Raw genomic sequence first — 16,016 nt, forward strand, 5'->3', positions numbered from 1 at the left:
TCTGTGTATCTGTGTATATATATAAAGGACAACCAGTCCTCATTTACATGTAGTCTTTCTAGATGTTAAAGCGGTTGCCAGTGTATGACAAAAGTAGATTTAGTAAAGTGATATATTTTGTACAGTTTGTTTTAAAACCCGTAGGAAAGACTGTGTTCTGAAAATTTGAGCATTATAGCCATTGGGCAGGTGGAGTAGGGAAGGGTTCTAGGCAAGAATGTTCATATTTCTAAGACACTTTCAAATTATAACTATTGGCACATGTGTGCAGTTTATTCAAGACTGCTGTGTATATAATGGACAAATTAAGTCCCTACCTGAAATATCTAATCTCTCCAGATGTTTAGAAGTGCCCAACATTCGTTAAATGTAGAGGTAGTAAAATATCACTTTGCAAATATCTTTTTTCTAAAATTCATAGGAAATACTGTCCTCTGGAAATGGAATTGTTAAACCACTTCTGTGAGCAGTAGCGCACCATCTATACATTCCAATAGTTTGAAGGAGGTGGGAGGGAAGGAATTGCAAAAGGTAATATGCTAGTGTGATCATACTTGGACATTTTCAGATACCATTTTTATGTTTTGTGCATTTTTTTCTGTTTGTATGTAGTATATATAATGGACCAATGAGTCCTACTTTTGCAGTATCTAGTCTCTAGATGTTAAAGAGGTCACCAGGGTATGACAAAGTACTTAGTAAAATTAGCACATTTTGTACACTTTGTGTTGAAATTCATAGGAAAGCTTGTCCTCTGTAGATGACTTTTGAATATGAATTTGTTCAACCGTCTCTAGGCATTGCACATGCCTGTACTTGTCCACTGGATTGAAGGCAGAGAGAAGGAAATGAGAAGGGAATGGTTCAAGGCAAAAATGGTCATATTTAGAAGATACCTCAGATTATAACCATTGCTACATGCATGCGGTTTTATTTAACAGTGCTGTGTACATAGTGGACAAGTTCTTATATGAAATATCTAGTCTTTCTAGATATTTAGAGTTGCTTGATGTATATGATATATGAAGTAGAAGCAGTACAATAACACTTTTTTTAAACAACTTTTAAAAATCGATGGGAAATATTGTGTTTGGAAGTGGAATTGTTAAAGCACTTCTGTGAACAATATCCTCTCTATACTTATTCACTGGGTTGAGGGAGGTGAGAGGGAAGAAATATTCAAAAGGTGTTTTGTTAGTGCATACTAGAAAATTTCACCTTATCCATTGCCCTGCATGTTATGTGCCATTTCAATTAACTTTGCTGCACTCTATGTATTGTATATATACTGGACTAATGAGTCCCAATTTTATAATATGTAGTTTCTAGATATTAAAGAGGTTGCCAATGTATGACAAAAGTAGAGTTAGTAAACTAATACACTGAGTGGACTTTGTGTTAAAATTCATACAAAGTCTGTCTTCTGAAAAGGACTTTTGGAAGTGAAATGGTAACATCACCTCTATCATAAGTGATACATGTGCCTGTGTCCACCAGGTTGGTGGTGGAGAGGATTTGAAAGAAATGAAGGATTCTAGACCAGAATGTTCCTATTAGAAGACACCTTCGGATACAACTGTTGTTAGAAGTATGTAGTTTCTTCAACACTACTGTGTATAGTGTACAACCTTATTTGAAACATCTAATCTTTCTAGATGTTAAAGAAGTTGCCAGTGTATGACAAAAGTAGAGTTAGTAAACTAATACAGAGTGGACTTTGTGTTAAAATTCATAGGAAAGACTGTTCTTAAAAACACTTATGGAAGTGAAATTGTTAAAATCCCCTCTAAGCATTACAAATGCTTGGACCTGTCCACTGTGTTGACAGAAGTGGGAAGGGTACGGGTTTTGGACCAGAATGTTCCCATCTAGAAGATACTTTGAAATTACAGCTTTTGTTATGAGTGTGCACTTTTGTTATATGTGTGCACTGTTTATTTAATGCTACTGTGTATAGTGGAAAAAAACTTTAATTCTGTTTGAAACATCTAGTGTTTCTAGATGTTTAAAAGTGCACAACATATATTAAAAGCAGAGGGCTAAAGTAACACCTCTCAAGTGTTTTGTGTTATTTCATAAGAGTGGTTGCATTTGGGGAATGGTATTTTTTTTTTTATTTCAGCTTATTATGGGGGTACAAAAGTTCAGGTTATATATATTGCCCATGTACCGCCCATCCCCCCGAGTCAAAGCTTCAAGCGTGTCCATTCCCCAGACAGTGCGCATTGCACTCCTCATGTAGTTATACCCCCATCCCCTGCCCCCACCCCCCATCCCCCCCGAGTCAGAACATTCAAGCGTGACCATTCCCCAGACTGTGTGCAACGCGCTCATCATGTAGGTATACACCCATCCCCTCCCCCCACCCCACCTCTGTCCGATACCCAATTGGTGTTATTCCCAAATGTGCACTTAGGTGATGATCAGGGAAACCAATTTGCTGGTGAGTACATGTGGTGCTTGTCTTGGAGAGTATGCTGACTGCCTCGGGGGGCGGGGGCGATGGGGGGAGGATATATGCAGACAAGGATTCTGTGCCCAGGAGTTAGATTAGTTCAGATTGCCTAACCGTTGTTTCTGTATGTGTTTTAGTTAATGTTGGTGTATATTAAAGGCTAAACAAGTCCTAATGCTCAGAGTATGTTAAAAGCAGAGGCAGTAAAATAATCCTTTTTTAAATGTCCTTTTGTTATGTTAGTTTTTACCAAAGACTGTCTTCTGTGAGTGTCCTTCGTTAATCCACCTCCTGCTGGATGTAGCCCTGTACTTACTCAGTGGAGCAGGGGGAGAGGGAGAAGAGGAAGGGTGAAAGGCAAGGCTCTTTGCTAGCATCTCCATATCTAGAAGGTGGTTTTAGATTGTAACTATAGGTCTAGGTGTGCATTTTTAGTAAAGTATCTGTGTTTACTGTGGACAAAGTTCGTTATTTTGCAACATCAAAGCTTTGGAGATGTCCTGAGGTGCCAATGTATGATAAAAAGTAGAACTAGTGAATTAGCCATTTTGTGAGTATCTTTTTGTTACAGTTGATAGAAAAGATTCACCTTGGATGTGAAATTGTTAACCTCTGAGCAGTGTGTAACAGGATTTGTTGGTTAAGTTGGCAGCAGAGGGGCAGAAGGAAGTATGAAGGGAGAGAAGTATGCAGATGAGGTCATATTTGCATTTCGATGGTGGCCACTGATGTGTCTGCATCTCTTCTGGCTGTACTATGAGAACACATTAAGTACTTCAGTGGAAAGGAACCTTCTTGCTAGTATTTCAATGGCATAGATCTGATAATGAATTCTCTTAGAAACATTACACTTATTGTACTCTGTTGCTTTACGTTTCATTTTAAATTGAGCATTAAGGGAATGCAGTATTTTAATTGGAACTCTGCCAATACTTTTACCTAGAGGCCTATTGTCATTTTTGTCTTCTATGAAATTTTTGTCCGAAGAAAGGCAGGATTACAGTTGTTCCTAATAGATTGAGTTGGTGCAGTGTATTCTTGGTTAACAAAATACTCATACAGCTTTGAGATTTTGGATTGGTAGATATTCATGATGTATGAAAAGGCATGACACATACTGTACAATCAATCACATAAAATTGGATGTTGTATATAAACACTCAGGACCTGGAGGGACACGTCAAACTGTAAACTGCTTGTGATTGTGGATGGCTTTGTTCCTTGCTTTTTGTGTTTTTCAGTTTCTTATACTGCATATAATAACTTTAGGAAAAAAAGTTATTTAAAAAAGTGTAAATTTATGCAAATTTTTATCATCTATTCAAAGTTACAGGCTAACACAGATTTATTAATGTTATATATTTAATTAGAAAATAACATACCCCACTGAAACAAATGTTAAAGAAAAATAAGAAATATAAAAAAATGCCCATTTATGTAAGTTAGTAATCTATTCTTTTAGACTTTTATTCACATATACATTCAGAGAATGGTGGTCTATTTAACAAGAATGAGATCATATTATATGTCTTGTTCTGCATCTCATTTTTTTCATTAAAAAATATTTTGTGGATACACTGCTGTGTCAGTATATGTCAATTTATCCTATTTTTTTTTTTGGTAAGCCCACAAGCTTGGAGTATCTGTGTAAATTAGAGAATTCAAGCCTATAAAAAAGCTTAGCATCTTTATTATTTCTTCTTCCTTTTAGCTATGTCTATAAAACTAATTACAGCAGTCCAAAGTATTTTTATACTGAAATTAAAGTAGATTTCAGGGTCTTATTAAGGGATATCTGATCCAAACAAAAATCAACTAGAATGAAATATGTGGCAAAAAGTTTATATACTGAACAGTTTAATTCAGAACATTTCAAACCTCATTATTTTAAAATGTACTACCTTCCCACCCTCATTACAGTGTAGTATAAAACATCTCTAGAAACTTCTTTTACTGGCAGATAAATCAGAGAAAGAATATCATGGTATAAGCTGAGAAATGAGGCCAAACCTAGAAATCCCTTAATACTATTCATAAAATCTTATACTATGTATTTACTATAGTAGATTCAGTAATTTTTCAAATCTGACATTACAGGGTTTATTTTGTAATTGCCTAAAAAGTATTTTCTAGAAGGAAAAAGAAAACCTTTATTTTTTAAGTCTCCCAGACTGTGCAGTTATACAGAATTAATTTATTTTAGGTAGATCAAATTAGTAGTTAAAAAATGAAATTTTAAAGAAATCATATAGAAATAATCATCTTGGACCTGGAAACTTGCTCTCAATAAAAAAAAAAAAAAAGCAAGCCTCAAACCAAACTATGCAAGAGTTTTGACATCTGCAAAGTCCTAGCCTAAACAACTACTAAGGACTAATTCTCCACTGACCACATTGTACAGATTTACCTTTGTTCATCCCTTCAATTCAAGGCACAAACTTATTATTTCTTTAAATGTTGAATTACTTCAAATCACATGTAAGGATTGTATAGAAGAAAATTAAATCCTTTGGAACTTAACTCTTATATAATAATCTCAGTCCATGCCTATTAAGGTTATAAATAACGTAACAAAACAATAACAATTCTAGTTTATAACCTCATTTATTCTCCAGCTTCTCCAAGTAAACTTGCCCTAAAAGATTAAATTTATTTTATTATATAAATTAGTATTAGATGGTATATCATTTTTAGTTCATGTCAAAATATGGAAAAATATGTGCAGTAGTATAGCCATATAAAGATGGTTCATTTAATTTATATGTGTGGGAACCAAGGACTAGAGAAATTATTACTATATTTGATAGTGTGTTGTTTTTTAACTTTTCCTGTGTCCAAATGAAATCTATTTTTAAAATGGAAGCTCTTATTTCTATACTCTGTAGATATTCAGGCATACTTTTATTTGTATAAAAACAAATATCAAACTTTAAGCACAGCAATTGAAAAATTGGTCTGTATTTGGAATCTGAGAAATATGTGGTATCTTGGCAATTGTTCAATATGCTACTCATGTATGATACACCAAATTCATCAAAACAAGCAAATATTGGTGACTTACTATCTGCAGGACTCTGAACTTGTAATAAAAAGAACAGAGCACGGTTCCACCACGGTCTTTCCTATCTCAACAAATGTCACCATAATTTTCCAGCTGTTAAAGTCAGAAATCTGGGAGATAAACGTGGCATTTTCCTTCCCCTTGTCTCACATCATCCCATCAGCAACGATTCCTTACTGCCCAAACGCCTCAACTCTCCCCCCTGCCACCACCGTGGCCTCAGCTTTCATAATCCATCACCTGGACTCCGCAGGGACCTTGTAACTGGCTTCTTGGCTTCTCCTCTGGCCTCCCTGCAACTGATTTTCTGCAGAGCAACTAAAGTGATGCTATTTAAACATATATCAACTCAAGTACATGCTATTGCCTCAGGAGTTTGCAGATATTGCCACACCGTTTTCTGGTCTATGAGTTGTTCTAGAGAAGTCTGAGACCAGTTGGGATATTACCTTATTTAAAAAACAAACAAACAAACAAAAAACTTGCCTATTCTACCATATTCTGCACATGGGATTCTCCTTATCTTCTCTTTCTATTGAAGTTTTGTGCTTTCCAATCTGCAAATTGACGCCATTATCTTACTTTAGACAAAATTTCTATTTTATCTTTAAACATTTTTCAGTTCCTTTCATCAATTTTCTGTAGTCTGGCTTTACTGTGTGTAAGTTTTTTTCTAATCATTGTTTATTTGTTGTTCTCTCACATTATGATTTACATGACTTCCTCAAGCTTAACCCTGTATCAACAATTTTTTTCAGTTGAATGTATTATTTATCTTTAATTAGGCAAAGTCTTAAATCTTTCTTACTTTTTATCTCATTTGGTTGTCTTCACTAAACTCATAACTCTCCTTTGAGCACCTTTTAAAAGAGAAGTGATAGTGATTCTAATTTCCTTGAGAAAAGACAGAAGTATATGAACTCTGCATGTATTTGGGTAGTAATTCTTCACCTGTCTTCTCTTTATGTTCTTCCTTTTTTATGTATAGGTCTTTACTCTTTACTACTCATCTTTCAACAGGCCATTTCTTCCTGAAACACAGAGCAGGTAGAACCCAGTACAAGTGGGGTTTTTGAACCCTCTTCAGGGAATATTGCCTGAAACACTTTCTCACCAAACTTCACTTCCTACCTTTTCTTTCCCCTTGAGTATCAATTTTCAACTTTCAGTTGGTAGTGTCGCTCCTACCTTGTGCCACTTAAGTTACGGATTGCTTATGGTGGTCCCTGCTTCCTAGTTTTCCTTCCTCCCCTTTTCCCTGTGTCTCTGTGCCTCAATGCTGGTGGAGGACACTCCGAAAGGGCCTGCCCCACAGTCTCTCCTCCCACCTCTGCTGCTGGGAGGGTCTGAAATAGACCTACCTCTCCTGGGAACATTCTCCTTTCTAAGCACATCCCAGCCCTGGCCCTCCCCTCTCAGTAGGCTCACAGGAACCCCACCAGAGAGCCCTGCAGGCTGATGACATCACAGGGAAGGGTCTGCTGTCTGTGCAGTGACTTCCCAACAGCAGCATGTGCTCACTGCCTTTCATTGTGGGTGACAGAATTTTATTTTAGACCGCTGTGTTGTTCTCTATTATTCATTTTCATATCAGTTTTGTGGGGTTAAAGGAAGGCGACTATTCTGCTATCTTTAAATAGGAGTTTCTATAATCGAGTATGTTTTGAGTGAAGTTTTTGAATTTTATAGGAATAGCTAGTGCTTGTTTAACTGAGTCAATGTAGACAGCCAAGATAAACTTGTTTTGGCTGTAACTATCTTTAATAATTTATACTAATTAAATGAATCAGATAATAGCAAAATTTCCTTTTCACATTGTGCTATATAGATGGCCTAGAAATAATTTTCTGTTAAGAGCATCTTCCTTTCATTCTACACCTGAGGAACTAGCAATAGCTGCCTGGTTTCAGCCGAGATTAAACTCTTCCCCTACTGTTTTCACGTGCAGTCAGACTAAAGAAATCACATATTTCTGCACACCAATATCACATGGAAAGAACACACAGCAGCATTTGTTTTGCAGAGACTGATTTAGGATATGTTTTGCTATTTCGTTTTTGAGTCCTTATCTTGTGTCCTAGGGAGGGCCTGATTGTGCTATGTGAATTCCCAGGCCCCTCATGTCACCTGGAACAGAGCGCAGGTAAGCATCGATCTGTTACTATCGCCAATGCTAAAGCAAGAGATGAAATTTTAACAAGCAAATGTCTTTAGCTGTATCTTCAGTTTTGAAACATTTATAGTAGTTTAAAAGCCTAATCTCTAAACATTAAATGCCATGAATTAATAACTATGCAACTTTTTAATATATTTTAAAAATTTTTATGTGCACCCTATTCATTTGAAAACCTAAAAGACCCAAAGCCAAGTACTAATTTTAAATAAAATGTCACTTCTAATTAGAGTATATTCATGACACTAAAGACAGAAAAAAAAGAAACTTTTTGTAAGAAAATAATGCATAATATGCACATGGCAGTTTATGACATATTTAAATGTGTAAATAATTACAATAAATATTTAATAAAAACGTAAATATTTTTGGAAAAAGGCTTAATGCTACTTTTAAATTTTTTAGTTTGCTCATTTTATGATAGCTCAAATTTTAAGGACTTACATGAGTTAACATTGGTCCTCTAGTATACAATAAAATGGAAGAAAGTATAATATTAAATGTAGATTAAGCACAAGGGCTGGAACTCACATGGCTTCCAATAGCAAAGCAGTCAGGAATTTTTATGGCTGACTTCATAGCACCCTAGGAATGTGTATCTTTCTTACATGCTTATTTAAGTCCAGAATGTCATCAAGGCAATAGAAATAAAATAAAATCACTGATTTTCTCACAGCTTAATTTTTTTAAGTAGCACCTTAATTTTCTTTTATCCTGCATTTTCCACCATTATCTTGTTTATTACAAGATTATGTTTCAATCCTCTTAAGCCATAGGTAAGGTAATAACTAATTATATTAGCTACAGAATATCATTACGTTCAGAACTAATATGAACCATGTTTTAGAGCCAATATGAAGCTATTTTCAGTTATCATCCCCATAGTTTAAATTTATTGTTAACTGTATAAAACTTTTCAATCACCAAAAAATGATCACTATCATAAAAAAGTATGACATATATATTCCATGTTTTATGTTATTTTTTTCATGCCCTGTCTCTTCCAAATTAATTTGGCATAAGTATTTGGGAAACAGTCTAGGAATTTAAAAGGAAAAATGAAATCACAGTAAGATGTGGTCTTAAAATAGCCTGAACCGAGGATTAGTATTTAATTGAGAACTTTCTGACTATGCCATGATTTTGAAATAAAGCAGAACTTTTCAACGTGCTTTTCCAGACACTTTAACCATGTGGCAAATTTCATTTTGTTCCCATTACTGTGTCAATCCATTAGATTTTTAGGCAAATGGAGCCTGAAACTTATCTTTGCTGCATAAAAGAAAAAAAAATGAAATCAGTAAGCCTTCAGACATTACTAAATCCAGAAATTTTGAGATCAGATGATACATTTTTTTCATAATTGTGTTTGGAAAAACGAGGCCTCTCTGACAAAATATCAAAGTAAAAAAGCATAAGTATAAATACAGAAGATGAGGACAGTCAATAAAGTGGGATGTTCTGGTTGAAGTTAAAGGCTTTTCTCAACCTGAACTGTTTTATTTTCTCTGAAATAGTGGGTTTTAGAAGTGTTTCCATTTTAGTCCTATTTATTAATTCAAAAGATATTTACTGAGCATCTACTATATGTTAGGCACTATTGTAGATGCCTGAGAGTTTGGTGAATAAACAAGATTTCTGCCATCATAGAGCTTACATTCTAGCTCAGAGAGAATAAAAACAATAAAATAAGTATGTTAGTAGGTAATAAGGGCCATAGAATAAAGAAAAAGTATTACTCTAATAAATCCAGTGGGAATTAATCTAGTAAATCAGTATAATAATTTTGATTTTAATAGTAATCTATGTACATTATATAAATTATATGGTAATCTATATACTAATCTGGGAAATCTAGGTAGTACAGTAAAGACTAGATAGAATGTAGCATAGTGTATCTTCCTATAGAAGAAATGGTTGCATTATCAGGAACTCTGTATAATCAGACTGGTATTCATGTAAAAGATGTAGAATTTTACTATCCATAGTAAACAAAGACTAAAAATGGCACCTAATCCAATCTTCATCATTAAATTCTGACCTGTGATAGTCACTAAAAAACCATTCTAGATGCAGTCTCACATGGCTTTCATCTGTGATCTGCAGCTGCTGAATTGCTTAGTTATATAGTCATCCCCTGGGTATTGCTGTAGTTCTGACTTGAAAAGAGTACAGATACAGGTCATTTTAAAAATATTAACCTTTTATAAAACTGTAACACTAACAAAAGTCTCTGGGGGTTACTATCAGGGATACATTTACCAAATTATGCAGAGCACTCACATTTGATTATTCAGTGAACTGAGGCTGTGTACGGGCTCCCCAAACTACAATTGTCATTTGGGTTTTAGGACACTGGACTAGTTTTCTACAATATACTACTTCCATGGGCTGGGTAGATAGCATCTTTACTTCAGACATTGCTTACTAACATCAGTTTGAAAGACTTCAGATCTAACTTTGTATAGGATTTAATTATAACAAATAAACCTAACTCTCTAAGTTTCAAATGTGAGTAATATCACTTCTGTGAATACTACAGAAGTCATTTTCATTTTCCTATGATCCCAGTGCTACATAATATGAAAGCAACGACCATGTGAAATCTCATTAGAGAGAATATTTGCAAGCTCTAAAAATTGATTTAATACATACGACATCAGAGAATTAGTTTAAAAAAGGTAAGAGTTATAGTGGCTAAAAACTAATTAAGATAATTAACGGCTAAATATGTAACAATGTGGGCTACTTGGATTGGAGTCTACTGTTGGTAGCATCCTCAGAGCCCTGAATGTGACTGGAGAGTTTCAAGGCGTGGAAATAAGATTATACCCCGCCAGGGTTACAAGCTTCGAAATAACCACAGTCATGAACCCAGCTCACACTTTCTCTTTGAAGACACTGTTAATAATAATAAAGGGCCAGTATCGGGTGGCTCCCTTCTCCCTGTTACCTGGGTTCAGGTTTTCATAACTTGAAGGAGATCGAGAGAGAGAGAAAATAGGTTTTACCTGGTATTTGCATTCGGGGATGAGGGGTTGGAGGTGTCCTGTCATCTGGATTAAGACAGAGCGGTCCATCCTCTGACTATATTAAACATTTTATACTGTATTTTTAAATTTTCCCCACATTTTCATCTCTTTCTTCTCCATTAATGTCAAGCACTGAAACATATTTAAGTGGCTAAAAGATACAGCATCTCTGGTCAGGCTTGTTAACAAGGCCCCTCCCGGAAATGGCTACTGTAGGGCTGCCATCCCCGGGCCCGATGCTCCAGCCCCAGCAGGAAGCGGCTGACTCACCCTGGCAGGCTCCCGTGCGGATGTTGGGGATGAAGCCCCGGCGGCACGGCTGGGGCTGGGCTGGACACATCTCGCAGGGATGGCCCCAGGCCCGCCCGACGGTGGCGCAGCACAGGGTCTTGGTGCAGACGATGCCCGTCAGCTGCCCCTGGCACATCTGGTTGCTGACCTGAGTGAAACACGGGCCTGTCCTGTAATCTGGAATGTGAGAGAAGAGGGAAAGACAGGTTTTATGATCATATACCGATATTACACCAGTGCCTCCAAATGCACAGAACAGAGACTATTTCTTCTGACCAAGGGTGTCCAAAGAAAAAAGGCTAGAGAGTTTCATTTTGAAAATTCATAATTTTCCCGTCATGAGAAGCACATTAAGAGACTTCAATGTATTCCACACTAGACACTGTAAATGGTGGCTCATGAGCTGAATCTGGGATACAGATGTGTTTTCTTGGACTGAAGAATGCTTTTAAAGAATTTAAATTAGCAGCCAACATTGTAAAATCGGAAAATTTCACATGAAATTTGTATCTTTGACTTTTCTTGAAAATTTAGAAAGTCTCTAAATGGCACTGGTGAGATGAAGCGTGTTTCCTCCAGGATGCCACAGCCCCAGCTGCCGCTAACCCCCAGGGCTCTCCTTCACGGAGGCCCCGCCCGGGCCCTGGGCCCGTCAGCGCTAGGGACTGCTCTTCATCTAGCAAGGGTTTTTTTTTCTCACTAGGTGAACAAGAGTTCAAAAAATCAAAACTAACTAATAAAGATCATGCCTTCCATACCCTAAACGCATTTGGGCAGTCTAAATCATCCATAAATATTCAGTTCTAACAATCTGATTTCTATTGCTGTGTCAGTCTGTTTAGTTCTATGGGTAGCCCAGTTAGGAAGACAGTATTAATAAGGCCCATAGTCATGGATTCTTTACAGGTAAGTTAATATTACAATACACGATCTCTGGCTCTAGCAGATGACTGTACCATTGTCCAGCTCAGTTACTAGGATGATAAAAACCTTAGTAAATGCATGTCTTGTATGGCATATGGGTAGACTTTCTGTGAATATTAGGGACAACTCACTTAGATACTTAAATCTCAAAGTGTGATCTATGGACCTGCAGTGTCTGCATCACTTTGGAGCTGATGAGAAATGCAGACTCAGGGCAAGGACAGTTTTTGTCCTCTGTTTGTCCAGGCCCACTGGCCCTGCATCTGCACTTGTAACAGTCCATTCAGGAGATCCACACGCAGTTTAAAGCTTCAAAAGGACTGACTTAGACTGTGGGCGACTCAAACGCTGATACTCGGTATTTCTACTCCATCCCTCCTTCTGTGTATTTGCTTTGATGAACCTTTTGGATGATCAGTAAACATTCTTCTAAACAGAACTCAATCATAAACTAAATATTTTTTAATTTGATAGTTTTTTTTATTCCTGTTTTGAGAGATTACAGGAAATCAAAGAAAGGTCAGTTTCTTGAGGACTGACCAATTCGTGTTTTTTCCATACACAAGGATTGTTAGGAATACAGTTAATTAATTCTTGGGAATACAAGATGCCACTCAGGCTTTCTGATAAGCCCTAACACGAATTGCATTATTCCATTCCAAGGGGAAAGCTAGAACAAGTTTAATTCAGATTGTTGTAAGAACAAAACAATCTCACATTCAAAGGAGGAAGAGTCAATAATGGTGGTATAATTTTTATGAAAAACAGCAACTAAGAAAATCAAACTTGGATATAATTTAACATTCAAAATGCCAAGTTAGAAAGGCTTAGATCCATATAAATGCTGCAGTATGACAAAAACACAACTTAAAACCACACGGAACTTCTATTTTTTAAATGAAGAATGAGACTTTCTCATATAGGAGAAAAGAACATTTTAAAAGTTCGATATAAAGAAACAAAATCTAGAGCAGGTAACTTTTTTGGCAAATTGGTTTAACATTCTGATACTCTGCAGCTGAACTTCAACAAAAATAGCTCATTTTAATCCCCCACATAAGAACAACAGATGTGCTGGCTACAAATCTCATTTTTGAAAAAGACGATTTTTGGAGTATACGTGAAGATATGTCAACCTTATAAATAAGCACACTTCCCATACCAAAAATGGCCAGGTCATAAATTTCTAAAATTTACTCTCTTGTCCTTCAGACAATACGTATTTTGCAATTTTAAATACATATTAGATTCACAATTATATCAAGTTCTGAAGATGCAGGAAAAAGTCTACATTTTCTAGTGTAATACACTTTTTTAAAATTCATGCATAAATACCTATGTTCACATTCTGTATACTTTCAGGATTCCCAGAGAGAAGCCTGCATAGCCTCCTTCATAACCCCATTCTTATGTAAACCAACCTGTCAGGAGATTCATTCTTTCTTCTAACTAACCCTCCTTAAAATTATGTCCTCTTGGTATGGTCTCTGTGGACAAGGCGAGTATCTGGACAAGGACAGCTGTTTGTCCTCTGCAAATGACCTTTCATGTTGGAGGCACCAATTAAGGCAATCCTAGACTACCCTTAGCAGAATAGAATTTATTATTTCTTTTTTTTTTTTTCTTTTGCTTACATTTGCCTCCTTACAAACTGTGCTGAGTTTATTTTCTTGCATGATGACATTTTGCTTTCTGGTTGGCAATTAATTACTTTAAAATTTAAACTTACAATCTTATCTACTCATTCAAGAATTACTAACATGTAAAATAAGAACCAGTGCTAGATACTGAAAAAGAATTTAAATCTCCTGATCAGATTAAAACATCCTGTCCCAAACTCTATTTGCATTTTAATTATAGACAAAAGAATCCTAAAAAGACCTTAATTAATTGTTATTGGTCATGAACTCTCTTCATGAATGTTTCACTGTAGGCAAAATATTACTGCATACCACGTTAACCATTCATAGTAGAGGACATACTTGTTGGCAAAATATAAAAGGAGAGAATTGCTTATGACTTGGTATGTTGGAATCAGTGAGTTGGAAACAGATTTTCCTCACTACATGAACAACAAAATTTTGTTAAAAGTTAGACTGTGAAACACAAATATTGCTATTTTGATTTTCTAATATCTAAATGCGATAGAGCATATCAACTTGTTTTATATAATTTCACTTTTTATTCACATTAAACAACTGGTGATATTAGCAAGCTCATCAGAAACTTTGCTCACTGGATTTTTTCCAAACAACTTTATTAAGGTGTAATTTACGTGCCACAAATTCACCTGTCTTTAGTGTACAATTCAATGACTTTTAGTAAATTTACTGAATTGTGAAACTATCACCAAAATCCAGTTTTAGAACATTTCGATCCACCCCCCCAAAATTCCTCGTGTCCATTCTCAGCCCCAGCCCCAGCCAACCACTGATCTAATTTCTGTCACTGTAAATTTGACTTCTCTGGAAAACTCATATAAATGGAATCACATACTGCACGGTCTTTTTTGTCTGGCTTCTTTTACTTAGCACAATGTTCTTGAGGATCATGCATACTGTAGCATGGATGAGAACTTCATTTCTTTTTATTGTTGACTAAGTTTCCAGTTATGGGTATACCATACCTGTTAACCAGTCAGTGGCCATTTGGGAAGTTTCCACTTTTTGGATATTATAAATAATGCTGCTATGAATATTTACATGCAAGTCTTTGTGTGCATATATGTTTTTATTTTTCTTTGGTAGTTACTTAAGAGTGGAACTGCCAGGTTGTATAGAAAATGTACATTTAACTTTTTACACAACTGCCAAACTGCTTTCCAAAATAGCTGCACCATTTTATATTCCCATCAGTAATATATGAGCGTTCCAGTTCCTCCGCATCCTTGCTAATATTTGCTATTTTCTATCTTTTTTTATTACAGCTTATGTTCATATTTTACTTTAAATAAACACAGTTGAGTGTATTTGGGAATTTTGCTATAGTGTCACAAGTCCTTTTAATATAACTACAGATGCTAGATAGCCAAAGTTGAGCATTATTGTTTAAAAAAAAAATAAATTAAGAAAAATTTAAACATTCTTAAATAAAATATAATACACTTGCTAAAATCTAAACCATACAGAAAAAAAATAAAACTAAATAAATAAAATTCCTTTCCCTTACCATGTTCAAATTTGTGATCTTTCGAAGTGAAAACACAATTAATAGTTCCGTACATTTACCTATAACTTTTTCTTATTTTTACAGATGGTATACTATTTATATTTATACATATATTTATATACAATGTTCTGAACCTTGAATTTCCTCTTGGAAATTAACTCATACGATTGAGTTTATTGGGTGACTAGTATATGCAGGATATTTTTCTAGGCTCTGGTGGGGGATTGAGGTTAGGGAAGGTTTGTTGTTGGTTGGTTGGTTGGTTGGTTGTTTGGTTTTGTTTTGTTTTTTTTGAGACAGAGTCTCATTCTGTTGTCCAGGCTAGAGTGCCTGGCGTCAGCCTAGCTCACAGCAACCTCCAACTCCTGGGCTCAAGCGATCCTCCTGCCTCAGCCTCCCAAATAGCTGAGACTACAGGCATGCGCCACCATGCCCGGCTAATTTTTTTCTGTATATATATCTTTAGCTGTCCATATTATTTCTTTCTATTTTTAGTAGAGATGGGGTCTTGCTCTTGCTCAGGCTGGTCTTGGAACTCCTGGGCTCAAACAATCCACCCGTCTTGGCCTTCCAGAGTGCTAGGATTACAGGCGTGAGCCACCGCGCCTGGCCGGTTTGTTGTTCTTGTTTATTTTGTTGTTGTTTATTTTTTGTGGTCTTTTGGTTTTGTTTTGTTCTATGAAAGACACTTGCATTTCGAAAAGCCAATGGGAACGGATGGCCCAATTGAAACGGATGGTTTATAATTACCCACCCTCTCAAAAAAGAAAAATTTCTAGTATAAGATCCCTGAGAAGTTAGGCTGAGCATGAAACTAGAATTTGTGTGAAGGAGTGATACTTAGGTAGGAAAAGAAAAGCACTTTTCTTGCAGCTTGAGGAAAGGAGGGCAGGATGCACACAGATGCAGGCA

At 35.9% G+C, this 16,016-nt stretch overlaps 1 protein-coding gene across 1 annotated transcript in view; it reads right to left on the reverse strand.

Moving 5' to 3' along the window:
* FBN2 (fibrillin 2) overlaps positions 1 to 16,016 on the reverse strand; it is a 258,662-nt gene that overhangs the window by 180,456 nt on the left and 62,190 nt on the right. Inside the window, exon 6 of the mRNA XM_069492804.1 lies at positions 10,992 to 11,189. Coding sequence (XP_069348905.1) covers positions 10,992 to 11,189 — 198 coding nt within the window. The remainder of the gene's footprint in view (positions 1 to 10,991; positions 11,190 to 16,016) is intronic.

Source organism: Eulemur rufifrons, chromosome 17 (assembly GCF_041146395.1).
Source record: "Eulemur rufifrons isolate Redbay chromosome 17, OSU_ERuf_1, whole genome shotgun sequence".
In the NCBI taxonomy this organism is placed as follows: domain Eukaryota; kingdom Metazoa; phylum Chordata; class Mammalia; order Primates; family Lemuridae; genus Eulemur; species Eulemur rufifrons.